The sequence below is a fragment of the Nanorana parkeri genome, unplaced genomic scaffold, assembly GCF_000935625.1.
Source record: "Nanorana parkeri isolate BGI_ZX_2015 unplaced genomic scaffold, ASM93562v1 scaffold289, whole genome shotgun sequence".
NCBI classification, from domain to species: Eukaryota; Metazoa; Chordata; class Amphibia; order Anura; family Dicroglossidae; genus Nanorana; species Nanorana parkeri.
The window spans coordinates 445,617-460,759 of record NW_017306557.1 but is presented as its reverse complement, the minus strand read 5'-3'; the positions used below and the strand labels follow the sequence as shown (position 1 = coordinate 460,759).

Here is a 15,143-nt window from a genome sequence, read left to right as displayed (position 1 = left end):
CACTGTCCCACCTGAGTGAGATATCTGTACCAAAAGGGTTTAAAGTCACGCAGGACTTTAGCTGTGTCAATACAGTGGCGTCACAAGGGTGGTGCAGCCTACACCGGGTGACACCAAAATTACTAAGTGTCATTTTGGTGTCACCCCCTCTGAGAAGTTGGGCACTCCCGTCATGGATCAAGAGCCCGACAGCTGCATGAAAGAGGTAAGGACCCAGCGACATATCTTATCCCACCGGATGAACATCCCATTCTCTCTTTGCCGGTGTCCATCACCAAGATGGCCGCAGGCAGTGATGTGCCCATGACATCATCACGCACATGCGTAATGACCTCACGTGTATATGTAATGATGTGCGCCCTGGGTATCGCTGCTGTGTCCACACATTAATTATTTTGATATTTTATTTAGTATCTTGTCTGTATTTTTCAATGTGATATAAGTAAATAAAAAAGTTAACTTTTTAGAGCTTTAAAAAAAATGTATGACCATTTTAATAGAAACAATCAAACTTCAATATTTCTGACAAAATAGCGTTAAAATAAAAATATATAAATACAACTGAGACTTTTAATTGCATCCGCATAAAGATGTATGCAAAAAAAAAAAGTGTGGGCAGCAACTGGCTAGTCATGCACCATTCGGCGTTTCATTATTTCCAGTGGAACAACCTAGCTCTTATTGGGATTTCCAAACCTAAGACATGAAATGCCACCATGGAGGACTTATGTCCTGTTCGTTGTTTGGTTGAATTGCTAACAAAATGTCCAAGCTGGTTTTGAAATCTTGGCAAACTACAAATGTGTTCTTACAATCACATACTATGTTATAGTAGTGATCTCCATTGGTGTTCGGGCCAGTCACATAACCAACCAATCAAATTCATCTAATGCATGGTGGGCCGTAAAATGGTGCTAATGACATCTGCATTTGTATGGACAATGAGTATTGCCAGTGTAGTTTCAATCAGTCCACGGTGATTGGAAACTAGCACAGAGCTCAACACATGCACACAGAAAACCCTTATGTACCCAGCCAAAAGAATGCGTACTTTATGATCACATAGTAAACAAACTACCTAAAAAGGAAAAGAAATGGAGGGCGAATAGCCAAGTGCTAAAGTCAGGAATATGGTGTGAACGGTACATTGTATCCTCACTTTGAACACAAGGAGACCAAAATATAAGCTGGAGCATTCTATTCTGCCAGACTAGAAACAATTGCATATAGCCAAAGTCTGCGCAGCATGAAAATAACAAAGTTAAGCAGCAATTTATGACATGTAACTGAACTAATGAGACAACTACAGTCTGGAGTGCCTTGCCAATCACTCCTGATCAGTAATCCCTTTATAAGATGCCAAAAATGTAGACGACCACCTCAGCTCATGACAAGGCAAATACATGACTTGAGCACTCAGCTTGACACAATTTCCAGAGACAGAGCCGAAGAAACGTAGGCTGCCACAAAGAGCCGACAAATAGTAAAAAAATAACTTAACAGGATGTGAATACCATTACAGTGAATCATTCAATATCAAGAAGCTAATTTCTACAGGTGGGCAAAAAAAAAGTGATCTAAAGCTAGCACTGCTTTAAATTCCACAAATATCCTCCACCACAAATTCCCCCAAAGCATCTGATAACTCGTGAAATCTAACAAAGACCTGCAGCTGAGCTTAAAGCAGTGCAGCCTACAGTGAGGAAACAAGTCATCAATATATTTCATATCATGTCCCACTTTTCTAGTAGTGTAAGGAACATCACATTCATACCTTGATTCATCATTGATTTTCATTCTAACCAAAACTGATACACGTATTAACATTACATTAGTAGTATTTAGACTTCGATAGGACCAACATAGCTATATCCTATAAATAAAAAATACATTTCTTTGATAACTGATTGGAGATGTTAGGACTCATAAATTTCAACCAAACGGCTGTATTCTGTACAGTCCTGTGCAAATTACTGGAAAAAATATATAATAATAAAAAAAAAAAAAAAAAGATAATTTTTTGTTATAAGGCTTTGACCCTACAGTTTTCACAGCAATAACTATTGTCCAGCACGGTACCATGTTTTACAAGCCTCTCTTTCAATGACGAATCATCAGTCAAATTAAGCATCCTGTCCAGCTGCAGCACCCTTGAGTTTAAATGCCTATTGGCAGTCAGTCGTCTATTGTCATACAAACATCTCCTGACCCGTCCCATCGAGGCTGGGGTTTTTGTCGCTCCCACTGTGAAGGATCATTCTGTTCTCCCCAGCGTGAAGCATCATTTTGCTCTGACCATCGACTATGATCATTTGGATCTTCTCCTTCATCCACCAGGTCATCATCTGCATCTACTGTCTCTACAGGGTCATTGTCATCGTATTCTTCATCTCTGGGGAAGTCCGCATCCGTCACCTGCTCTACACCAGCCTCCTGGAGTCCTGGTTGGGATTTATCCACACAGTCTACGCAAACTCCATAGCGCCGAGATCCGTGCCGAATTCCTACACTTGCTGCGAGCATGAAGATCTTTTTACACACCATGCACTTGTATTTCTTGTCTTTTTTATGCACCTGGACATAGTGAAATAAAGACATAAGAACTGTAGAATTATACAATGCATTAGAAAAACATATGCAAAAAAGTATTACAGCAGCCAGATTTAATTTATTGGACCATATAAAATAATCTTCTGCGCTATTGATTCTCTATTCCTAGTGCGCAGCTGCCAACACTTAGCATGCGAGATCACAAACAAAACCAAAGCTTTTTTTACTTTAGATTTCATATATTGAATTAAGATTAGTGGAAAATTGTTTGCGTTTAGGTGCTAGGCATTTTTTGATCTTGTGAACCTTAATAAAACAAGAAATTTCTCATTAGAAAAACCCCAAAATAAAAATCACTAAAATCTAAGAGTTTTAAAGCTGTACCTTCCCTTCACTCTTCAGGGGTGTGGAAACTAAAATAAAAAAAAAGTGTGTCCAAGGACTAATGCGGGAGCCCAATCTACTGGTCCCTCATGACAATCTACTTGTCCTGATACAAAAAAAAGTAAAAACCTATTTAACCATGCGAAGAAGTGCTTCTCATTGGTCAGCGTTGTCACCTGACAGTGCTGATCAACGAGTGCTCACAATTTGCGAGTGAAATTCAAAATCTATAGGGCAGGGTTGTGCTGGACGGCAGTATGGGGAACAGATAGGACCCGTACTGGAGGAGGGGAAGGACCGTGTGCCGAAAGGCAAGTATAGCCTTGGGGGAGGGAATGTGGGAAGAGTGGGCCAGATTTGAGCGGGTAATTCCATTTTCCCAAATTACTTGGGAAAGTAAACTTACCCTTTAATGCACATTGCGCGTGTTAGAGAGCACTGCTTATTCACATGCAGATGGTGGCGGGGGCCGGGGTTGGTTTAAATTTTTCTGCTGTTTTACCAGTGTTTAGGTTTTTATTTTACTTGTTTAAGTTTTTTTTTTATTCACTTAACTTTATTATTATCACACAGGGTCTAACTAGCCCCTATGTGATAGGTGTTTGGAGGCAACAGATTTTCCTTATGGAATCTGCCCTCCAACAAAGAACACTGAGCAACTGCATTGTGCTCGATCTTCTGTGCAGCTTGTGACAGCTGAGATAGGGGGCACTGTGAGTACAGCGTTCTGTCTCACTGATCAGAGAGCAGAGCTCCCCATCTTGAACGGATTGTCGTGGTCCCGGGTCAAGATCTGAGATCACGTGTACAAAATGAGAAGCGGCACCCCCGGTATATATTTCGCTCTGCTAGCCCGTAACAGGGCTAAATGTAGAAGGAAAAAAACGACCGCATGTCTTGGGCGTTGGGTGATCGGAATTCCACACCCCTGCTATTGCAGAGTTGTATAGGCTCCTCTCCTGCACAATGTTGAAAGAGGTCACGCAGTAAAAGTAAAGCCCATTAACCACTTCAAGACCAGGTGTTTAGACCCCCTTCCTGGCCAGGCCATTTTTCAGTATTCAGCGCTGCGATACTTTGACTGACGTTTATTCCGTCATGCAACGCTGCACTGAAATTAATTTTACACCATTTTTTGGGGACAGATAGAGCTTTATTTTGGTGGTATTTAATCACCACTGCGGGTTTTATTTTTTATTATAATTATTATAATTAGGAAAAATTACTGAAAATTTTGAAAAAAAAAAAGGTTTTTTTTTACATTATGTTAGGAAACATTTATTATTACCCAGTTTTTTGGTCAAATATTACAGCAGAGGGAGGGGGGGGGCGCACCGATCGTCGCTAAATAAAAGCGATCCGCCGGCTATAAAATGTATATTAACGGGCATCGCTGCCCGTTTTTAAATTGCGGCAATTTCCCGCTCGCGCACGCCCGGCGGCGCACGCGCAAGGGGGCGTGTCTGAGCGGACGTCTAAAGATGCCCGCTCAGATCTAGAGAGCTCCTGGCCGGCCGTTTTTTTTACTACGGCCGGCCCGGAGGCAGTTAATAAATATCTTCCTCAACTCTAAGGTTGCATTCACACCAGCAACTGCACATCAATGATATCCGGTTATGAAAGGTTTACACACAGTAACTGCAGAAATGTTCATAGTATCTTGTCGGGGGAAGGTTCCGAGTTTCAATCATATTAGAGCCTTCAGTATCACTTTATTACGCACTACGTCTTTCAACTAATGACAAAACATGGCTACATTTATGGAAGCACAAATGCATCACCCTACAACACAATGCCTATGAACTCCCATGAATCCAGGAAAGAGGTATTCACCTTGGCGGGGTGGAGGGGGTTGATTCAATCAAGTTACAATACATCAATGCCTGCCTGTTTAGGAGGCACCTCCATATTCTGCTCCACTATCATTCCATACCATTTACTTTAGATAAGTCATAAGTACCATGACTATTAGTGCAAAGGATAGCAACCTGCAAAAGGATATTGCAAACTGTCCCGTATTTCAGACCTTTACCAGACAAATGAAAGGCTGCAGATAAAATTAGGATGAATGCTGGCATACTCCCTGCAGCCTCACGTGGCTGAAATTTTAGCCAATAACTAGTAACTCTAAAATTCAAGCCGCGTGTAGCCCTGTGGACTGATAGACGTGGGTGCTGCAGATGCATAAAAACAATAGCCAGCAGCGAAGATTTCTTCATCCACACTGTTTTGCATGAATGGAGAAATCTACTGTGGGCAGTAGAAGAGAAATCTATGCTTACACAGTCTAATTCTTTAGAACAAGCGGTTTTAGACAGGGCTATGTCATTAGCTTAGAGAAGTAAAACTTACCAAGGAATGTCTCTTGACATGCTCTCTTCTAGTGAACAGCTTTCCACAGATGTCACAGCTAAAAGATCTCACTCCTGTGTGAATGAGCAAGTGTCTTTTAAGTGTTCTTCTGTATTTTGCGACATAGTTGCAGTGAGGACATTTTAATTTATTCATGTTCAGTAGCCCAGAGGATGCATCTCCTAATAAAAAAAAATTAAAAAAATAGGATTGTAGACAACAATGAATAACTGAAAAGTGAAAACTGTGAATTCGGAAATAAGTTTACTGCAATGGAAGTGATAACTAATCCATTTAAAGAGAAGCCAAAACGGTATTTTAAGCAAGTATATTAAGCTACTATTGAAATACAGTGGTACCTCGGTTCACGAACTTCATTCGTTCCACGATTCTGGTCGTGAACCGAATCAAACTGTGATCAGACCACGATCTCGACTAGAGGAAGCCAAAACCAGTGTCAGAGCGGGGAAGATGGCTGCGGTTGTGTTCGTCACCTGATGCGGAGTAAGTGAACGGAAGCTAAATTCTGCCGAACTTCCTGTTCGTGAACTGAGGTATCACTGTATTTGTGCAAATATAAAATCTTAATAATTCCATATTAGCTGAACACTATATTTTTGCTTCGAAGTAAAACCTACGGGCTCAATTTACCATGCAACCACAGATCTATAGAGCAGGCACATCCCAAGGCTTACCAATATGCTTCTTTTTTCTTCAGAGTACTTGATTACTCCCAAAACCTGGGCCCCTAATGAGCAAATACTGACCACAGTTTTCATAGGCTCACCCCCAATGACTATTTAAAAAGACACCAACCAACAATACAGAGTTAGGCAGGAAAGCAATGTAAGGCAATCACTAAGCAGTACTACAAAGCAGAATGCAGTCTGCATTAGTAGTATGCCATAAATATGTGTGCACGCACGCCATTTTCATAATAATTGCATATTATAAACGCATATATGATGTAGTGATGTCTATGCATTTTAAACATTTCCTTCCATATGCATTTTAAAAAGGCATTTCCCGACACTTTCCAATTATGAACTATAAAAAAAACAATGCAAATGGTACATACTTGCAAGCTACTTTTGTAAACTACAGAACATCACCTCCCTGGGATGAGAGGGGAGGTGGTTTATAGTCTAAACAAGGGGAGCAGCCAAGGGTAATAACACTGCCCCTTTATCAATACAGTATAGAGCAGGAGAGCGAGCACTGCCACGCTATGATTAGTGAATGACTGCTGGGATCCCCAGGTGAAAATAAAGGGGAAAAAAACTAATGCAGCCATCACATCTAAAGACTGGTGAGCAACAATATACAACATTTGTGTTCTGTAAATTAGATACAATCTAAAGAGCTTGAAGTGTATTATGCAGCCATATACATCACATTTAAAAAAAAAAAGAAAAAAAGAAAGGAAACAGAAGACAACTACAGACAGCAGGCAAACAGTCACTGGCTTTTGGATCAGCTACAAAAGACAGGCCTATTGTTATATGGGTCATTTCTAGTGCTGCACTGAAATAGAATATTCAGAACAAAACTAAAAAGTTTGTCAGGCTGAAACAGAAAAAAACATTTTCTAACCTTTTTACGGGTTTTTTTTTTTTTAATACTGTCGGGGGCTCTGGGAAATCATTAGGGGTCTAAACAAACCCCTGATATTTCTTTTAAAATAGAAAGAGATTGAGGACACACAGAGTCCGCAATCTCTTTTTCTGCGGCCCCTGTTATGAATGAACAAACAGGAAGCCTCTATACTGAGTGTTCCTGTTCATTCATAACTAGAAAGAAACTATAGATGTACCGCATTTTCAGCCCCCTAAAAATGGTAGTTTCTGCATTTTGCCCAAAGTACCTTTTTCGGCCGTAGCTGCCCAAATTTGGGTGCATCCCTAGTAATTTCTATGAAAAGCTCCTGTAATGTTTCATATAAGCACCAGTTACTGTACATATTCCTCCCCTGAAAGCAGAGATAGTTTATTATTACACAAACAAAAACACTTTTTGCAGGTACCGTAGAAAGTGCAGCAAATGAATGCTTTGTCAACAGTGTCATGAAGTGTTCATGTCAATTCAGCCTTTCAGTACCGGTAGCTGGAACGTGTGTTCGAGGAGCACGCCCTAGGCACATGTGTTCACTGATTCTTAGGTAAAAAACACAAACAGCTTACCATTCTCCCACGTTTCTCTTGGCCATGGCTCGGGGAACATGCCAAATTTGAACTCTTTTGAGGTTCCTGAAAATACACAATACATGTATAAGATTATAAAAAATATTCTGTAATTAACAGCTTCACTAACAGCTATGTAATGTATGAGTTTATCACATTCTAGCAAAGAGGACACTAAGAGGACCACACTAACATAAAACATGTTTACAGGAGAAGATGGCAGAGTGATCACCAGTCTGCTTCTGCTCTTTCACTGTCCAATCATAAGATGGGAAAGGGGGGGCAGTATTGCTTAATTGCAGTACAGAACTGCCCGACTATACAGGCAAGCACGTTTGTGTAAAGCTGGCCATACATTATGCAAATTTCGTCCAGCTCTTCATGATGCCACTGTCGGTACCCTTCTGGCCAGTATTCTTCAATCAGCTGATCGAAGGAGCAGGTCAGAAAATCTCCGAATGAACAGAGCCGGCGGCCAGTCAGAATACAAAGGAAACATTGGGGGATTCTATGATCAATACTCTAATTGTTGATGGGAGTCCATTCTATTTTTTCGTTCAACCCATGGGCTGAACGAAAAATATACAACAGTGTACAGTCAGCTTTAGATTTTGTAAAAGAACATTTGTATGAAAGAACTTTTTTTCGCCTTTCGGAAAATGTTTCTCAAATGAACGAAATTCTAACAGTAAATGTGGTTTTTTTTTTGGGAAACTCCGTTCATTCCAAAACGGAATGTTAAAATCAAATAAAATTTCATTCGTCATTCATCAAGTGTCTGATGGCATTATCGGGTGGTAAAGGAAGATCTTTCAAATCTACTAGTGTATGACTAGCTTACATTTCAAGTTCAGATGAATACCTGTGGCAGGGAAAACAGTTCCCATACATGTACTTCAACTGTGTGTTTGCCTGGCACTCAGCTTTGAATGTTTTCATGGTGGCACTAAAAGCCTACTTTGCATGTATAGCAATCATAGGACTATGATTATAGGATATATTTCAGTTTCAGGCAGGCGGGCAAAAGACCAACGTGTATTTGTTTGTATAAAAGCATATAAAAGTAATTAATTTCAGCCAGTGAAGTTTCAGGGATGCCTTTTAGATATTTAGTGCAATTGACTATAAGCAGAATCCTTTGTGAGCTATTAACATCTAAATGAACATAAGTAAATAAAATGGTGGCCTGACTTTAAAGCTCCCCAGACAATTCTCACTAAACTTTAACCACTTTTCATCCCCCAAGAATCACAAAAATGATTGCAAGTTATCATCAGAATCTAATCCAACATCCCCCAACAATTTGATTAACCACCAGAATCTTTTGCTTATGAAGTTAAATTTGGACATTACAGTGACAGCTTCAATATAGTTTATGAAAAGACCACGTAAAACCAGAAAATTACAGCCATGTCTTCAAAAGCCAACAAATGTCTCCATCAAGTTCAATAAAGGGCAATTTCGATCCCATCCCCTCACATTTGAGCAAAAACCCACCATCTTATGAAACTTGGGACGGGCGCCACGCTCACGCTTGAGCCATTCACACTGTGCCGAGACCAGCTTTTCTCTGAACATGAGCAATGCTGGTTTCTACAATTGTCTTATATCTGCCCTGTTTACACCACAATGGGGTGGAGAGGTGTGGGGGAAATGGGAAAACAAACAAAAAAAAAAACACAGTGCCTAGTAGGGATGCATTCAAATTAAATTTGTAGAACAAAACCAACTTTCTAAATTTGTGAGACGGAAATCAATGTGTTTTCTTTTTTTAACTTAAACGTTAGGGGCTATTGGGAAATATCAGACATCTAAACAGAAAAAGAGTGAGGACACAGAGTCCCCAATCTTTTTCTACAGCCCCAGCACTCAATGAACAGGAAGTTCTAAATACAGAGGCTTTTTGTTCATTCACAATCTGGTGATAGTAAATATTTACCATCAATGCAGTCATAAATGGACAGAAAGCCTCTGTTCATTCATAAACTGAGCAGATTGTAAATATTTAATAAGTCCCCATTCATAAATGAACAGGCAGTGATGTATTGCACTTCCGATTTGTTCATAACTGGGGACAGAGTAATCACTACGTCCATAGCCATTTACAAACACTGAGTGATCAGTACTGATTGCTCAATGTTTGTGCTCCGCTCTCATTCCTGACTGCTCCACCCCCTCCTGCCTGTCACTGGAGCCGAGCCCTCCTCCCTGCATTGCATCCTAACAGCTTATCTCCAGTAGCTGGATCAGCCGTACCCCCTCTGGTCCCCACTGCCTCTGCTGGCACAGACCGGGGAGAGGAGCAGGGAGAGGAGGGGACAGAGCGACACTTGCAGCCAGCGCCTAGCTGGGAGGAGAGAAGCTGGGGATGCACCATATTTTCAACCTGTTTGCTGGTACTATATGCATTTTCCCATAGTACCATGTACGGCGGTCGAATTTTCGGAGCATCCCTAGTGCCTAGCATTGTAAAAATGCACAAAGACAGCAGCCCATAGGCCAAAAACAGACCAAGTGTGTGCACTGGTGTAAACAACCCCTGGCCAGCTATACAGCAGCAGGGAAAGTGACGCCAAAATGAAAAATTTCAAAAACGTAATGGCGAAACTTTAAAGTTTACATTGTCAAAAAATACTGCGTGAACAGGTTCTATGTGGCAGCATGAACAGAAGAAACATATTGACAAACTCCCCCCCCCCGTTGCAGCATTTGTATGTACATGGTCTTTGTCTGGGAGCACAGCTCATGTTACATCTAGAATGGAAGGTGTGGTGTCTGACTACACAACATAGAATAGAGCCCCCAGGTGTATTTCTTTACACTGCCTCATCACAACAGCCAGTTGTAAGGAAAAGAACTTCATACCCAACAGACCAGCACCATTCACTACATCTCAAACCACCACATGAAAACACAAAACAGGCAATGCTGGATTAACTACCTGCAATGGCAAAAACACAAATTTTTTTATTACATGGGAAGAGGTACGAACTTGATACATGCCACCAACGTGGCAATCAGAGCACCGTGCAAAATGCTCTCATTAAAAGCACAATTTAAGAGTCAGAGAAAGTGCTTTCAGAAACAGACTCAAAAGACAAAAAGGGGCTAACTGGGTATTTTTTTAAATATGCATCAGCTACATGGCTCCTAAGTTGTGACCAGCCCTGGCAATACTGCCTGAGCATTTCATGTTAAAACTTAGGCGCACCAAAAAAACCCAGCATCAACTCAAGAGATTACTTTAATTTTGTACTTATACTAGCATAGAGATGATTACAATGTAACATTATCATCCCACAATTCCCTGCATAGCTGAACTCAATCATATTTAGAGCCCATTCACACCATAGTGTTGTGTTAATGAATGGCATCCCAACACACCCCCTGGTTCTGGGAGAAAGGTGTTTTAAAGCTTACAACTGGGTACTGCAGCAGAATGAGGATTCTTTTAAATGCAATGAAATCTACAATAGTTAAAGCAGAACTACAATTTCATTTAATCCCTACAACATATTTGGAAAATGATGTGCATGTATGCAACCTGCAAATCCATGTCTCCTTTGCCTTATTCAACAGTTGCAAATATGCTGCAGGAGGACTCGGTAATCTCTATGACCTCTGGGTTTAGCGTCACTGGCAGGAAGTCCCCGGAGGTCACAGGCTTTTCCCCACCTCTTCTGGAGTATGTCAGAGTCTTCTGGCGTGTTGACCTTTTACAGTAGGCCCTTACAGGAGTTCTAAATGACAAAGAAGTTTCCCGGGCTTCCCGATCATGTAAACATGGTGATTGGCTGTCAAATTGATCACGTGACTAGGAATTTGTCCTACTGTCTCCCAATTGTAAACAGTGACTGCAAGCTGCCAGTGACAGCACGATCACAGTGCTCGGTGCGCCAAGAAAGCATGCTCCCACCACAAAACACCAGCACCGGCTGTAAACATACATGTGGCAGCATGGCATTAAAGCCCACTGCTGTGCTACCACATATCGGTATGGACAGTATATTTTGGCTCATCCCACTCCTATGCAGCCTCTGAGTCCCTCCTCGTTCTTACATAGCTCATGGCATAGGAATTTGTATGGTACCCCTTTGTAGCCTTCGGGTTAGAGAGGAGGGGGGGGGGGTTGGCATTCTCACCTTCAATATTCCCTAAATCTACCTCTGTCTTTTCTGACATCTTTCCCTGTGGCTGCTGGCACTTTCTACCCACCTATCTCCTTTGTTCAATCAAATCGCCCCAATAATAGCACCTCAGATGTAGCAGCACAAGAAAAAAACACTGAACACATAGAAATAAAGGGTGCAGGTAGAGCCACCCTAATACACATCCAATTGCTTTTAGGGTGACGGGAGGACGCTAGTTTGTGTCCTCCCGTTACCCTAAGGAGAACTATGGGGAAAAGCCTTAACCCCATTGTTCTCCTTTAAGATAGTAGCCGGAGATTACATCCTGTAGGAAAAATGAACATCACTTCCACCTGACGCAGGCACCACCTTCATAAGCATTGACAGGAGATTTCTGCAAGATGGAAGGTTTACAGGTATGCATGCACATTTCTTATCCTAGCTATTTTATGGGGATTATATGAAAACAATGAGAAGTTTACAGTCTGTGAATTACAGTATTCAGAACATATCTTTTGGCCACGTATAAATAATAGAAAAGTTTTTGGGCTGTAGATTCTATGGAGAGCTATAATCATTCTTTAAATTTATTTCTTCTGATACATTAGAGCAGGGATAAGCAAACTCCGTTCCCCCATCATGCATCTACCTTTTGGAAATTTTGCATCACCTTTGTGGCCTGAGGTGAAGTGCAGAGCACATAAAGGATGTTTTCTGTGTTTACTTACAACAACATGCATAGAAAAGAGAGGAGGGAATCTGTACACATGGGTAGCGATAAAGAATGGAAAGAAATTAAGTTTATGCAGCTACTAGCAGCAAAAACTCTCATGCCAAATTTGATTTGTACAATTCACTTATGTAACTACCCCAAGTAGTGCACCATGATCCAACCACCATCCAATCAGAGGTGCATTCAGCAGTTAAAAGAACCCCAAACCTCATTTCAGAAACATTTACTGTAATGTGGCTCAACAGATCCTGTCAGTACAGCTCCCTGCTATAAGTGCCCACTCAATATGCTTTCCCCATATTGAGAGCCAGCAGACGACTCTTTTTGCAGCTGCCAGATCTCAATCCCACTGTCAATGACAGCCAGGGTCCCCATTGACAATCAGGAACCGATCAGAATACTTCCTGATCAAGTGATAGCTATGTCAGCTCTGATCTAGCGATCACATGCAGGGTGGCAGCTCTACTGACAAAAATGAAAGCCTTCAGACTACAAATGAACACGGCTACATTTAGGCTGCATTGTTCAGGGTCATCTACCTTACAGTTGCACTATTTGTCAGCCTAAAATGTATACAGAGCACTTACGGAAAAAAAAGTGTGCACAGCAAATAGTTTTTATGTACTTTTATGTAAATTAATAATTGAAATATTGTTACCGTATATACTCGAGTATAAGCCGAGATTTTCAGCCCATTTTTTTGGGTGAAAAGTGCCCCCCTCGGCTTATACTCGAGTCAGCGCCAGCGCGTCTTCTTACTTACCTCGCCGAGCGTCGCGTCACTGCTCCTCGGTGTGCGGCGCTCCGAGCGGGGTCATCTGGCAGTCTCCGGGTCCTAATTTAGGTGGCCGGAGACTGCCAGATGACCCCGCTCGGAGCGCCGCACACCGCAGCAGCAGCGACGCTCGGCGAGGTAAGTAAGAAGAAGAAAAACCCCCCCGCAGCGGCCAGTCAGGCAGGGGAGCAGGGATGAGTCAGCGGCGCGCTGATCAGGCGAGAGGAGCTCCAGGTGGGGTTGTAATTTAGCGGGCAGGCACCTCTGAGCCAGCTAAATTAGGACCCCACCTGGAGCTCCTCTCACTGGACCAGCGCGCCGCTGACTCGTCCCTGCTCTCTCCGTGATGTGATGATCGATCACCGGCACACGGACACAGTGAGTGAGGGCGGGGGGGGGGGGGAGGGGGTAGAGAGAGATTCATTAAGCAATTATATATGTATTGTCTGCACTGTATTAGCAGTATATACTCTATATAGAGTATATACTGCTAATACAGTGCAGACAATACATTTACAATTATACTAACATGAATGTATTAAATGATCTGTGTAGCCCTGTACTATGGATCATTTAACCCATTCATGTTAATGATGGGGATCATTGTAAATGTATTGTTGCAGGCACTCTATATGTACATGTACTATATACTACATATAGAGTGCACTGAACAATAGATTTACAATTATCCTCTGCTAATATGAATGGGTTAAATGATCCGTAGTACATGATATGTAGCCCTGTACCCCCTTTTCCACTTACAGAGCTAGGTTATTTTTCTTTTAAATAAATATTAATGTATTTTAATGGTATCCATCTACCAGTAGCTGCCTCATTTCCCACCCTCGGCTTATATTCGGGTCAATACTTTTTCCCAGTTTTTTTGGCTAAAATTAGGTACCTCGGCTTATACTCGAGTATATACGGTAAATGACACATGCAGACACTGTTAAACCTGACCTGGGCAGCCAGGCATCAACTGCCACGAGTCACAAAAAGATTTTTAAAAAAGTGGAAAAAGACCCTTTAAGTCCACCCTCTGCCTATGATGCATGCAGCAGCTTAAGAAACGCCACTCTGTCCAGTGTTCTTTCTTCATACATTCACTGTGATGTGGCCCAAAGTGCCCGATCTATACAACTCCCTGTTGTATCTGCCCACCGCCTGTGCAACTTCACTTCTGTCCTCTTCACTCCTTTCCCCTCCCCGCCCTCAGGCCACTAGGTTCCTACAAAATGTTTAAACAGTCTCCAAAAAAATGGCTGCTAAAAAGAGAATAATTGAGGAGGGAAGAGAGGGTGGTGGGTGGGTTGTATCACTGGAAGCATCTCCAAAGTAGAGCTGGTTTGGAAACAAGGATGTGTATCCAATAGGGATGCGCAAATACAATTTTTTCAATATTAAGTACCTATATCCCCCCCCTCCTCCCCCCCGGTACTCGCCGATACTGGATAGCGAATACCAGAAGCCCCATTAAGGAAGCCGGGCAGCGTCTAATGACTCGCTGCCCTGCTTCCTGATACCGGAACTCCCCCAAATACTCGATATCTGTGCATCCCTAGTATCCAATACAGTCAGATGTTGGTAAATATAAAAGGAGAGATGAAAATCCGTTTGCAACCAGTGTTCCCAATATTAGTAAGATTTAAACTTCCTGGTGAACAGATTCTGTGTACACCGACAAACTACCACTGCAAATATGGATATTTCTAGCAAAGACTTTGATTAACATTAGATATAGAAGCAGAATATTCTAAAGTGAGACAGGAAAATATTCATCCCTGCTGTAGGTTTACAACATTCCAATATATATATATATATATTTAACAGACCAAAAGGGAGCAGCAAGTAAGAGAAGTTATTTGTCGGGGTTTATGTACGTGTTACAGTTTAGAATTCACAGTAGTAATTTTTTGGTTCTGGAACAAGGTTAATATATATATATATATGAGTCAAAAACGGACTATAGCCTTGCAATTTATGTTAACATTTTTTGGGGACAGATAGAGCTTTCTTTTGGAGGTATATAATCATCACGG

The 15,143-nt window shown here is 41.6% G+C and overlaps 1 protein-coding gene across 1 annotated transcript in view; it reads right to left on the bottom strand.

Moving 5' to 3' along the window:
* Positions 1-920: 920 nt before the first annotated feature.
* Positions 921-15,143, bottom strand: part of ZBTB10 (zinc finger and BTB domain containing 10) — a 24,404-nt gene continuing 10,181 nt past the window's right edge. Inside the window, exons 3-5 of the mRNA XM_018557554.1 lie at positions 7,467-7,532; positions 5,287-5,468; positions 921-2,574 (exon numbers count right to left, since the gene is read on the bottom strand). Coding sequence (XP_018413056.1) covers positions 2,176-2,574; positions 5,287-5,468; positions 7,467-7,532 — 647 coding nt within the window. The 3' untranslated portion in view covers positions 921-2,175. The remainder of the gene's footprint in view (positions 2,575-5,286; positions 5,469-7,466; positions 7,533-15,143) is intronic.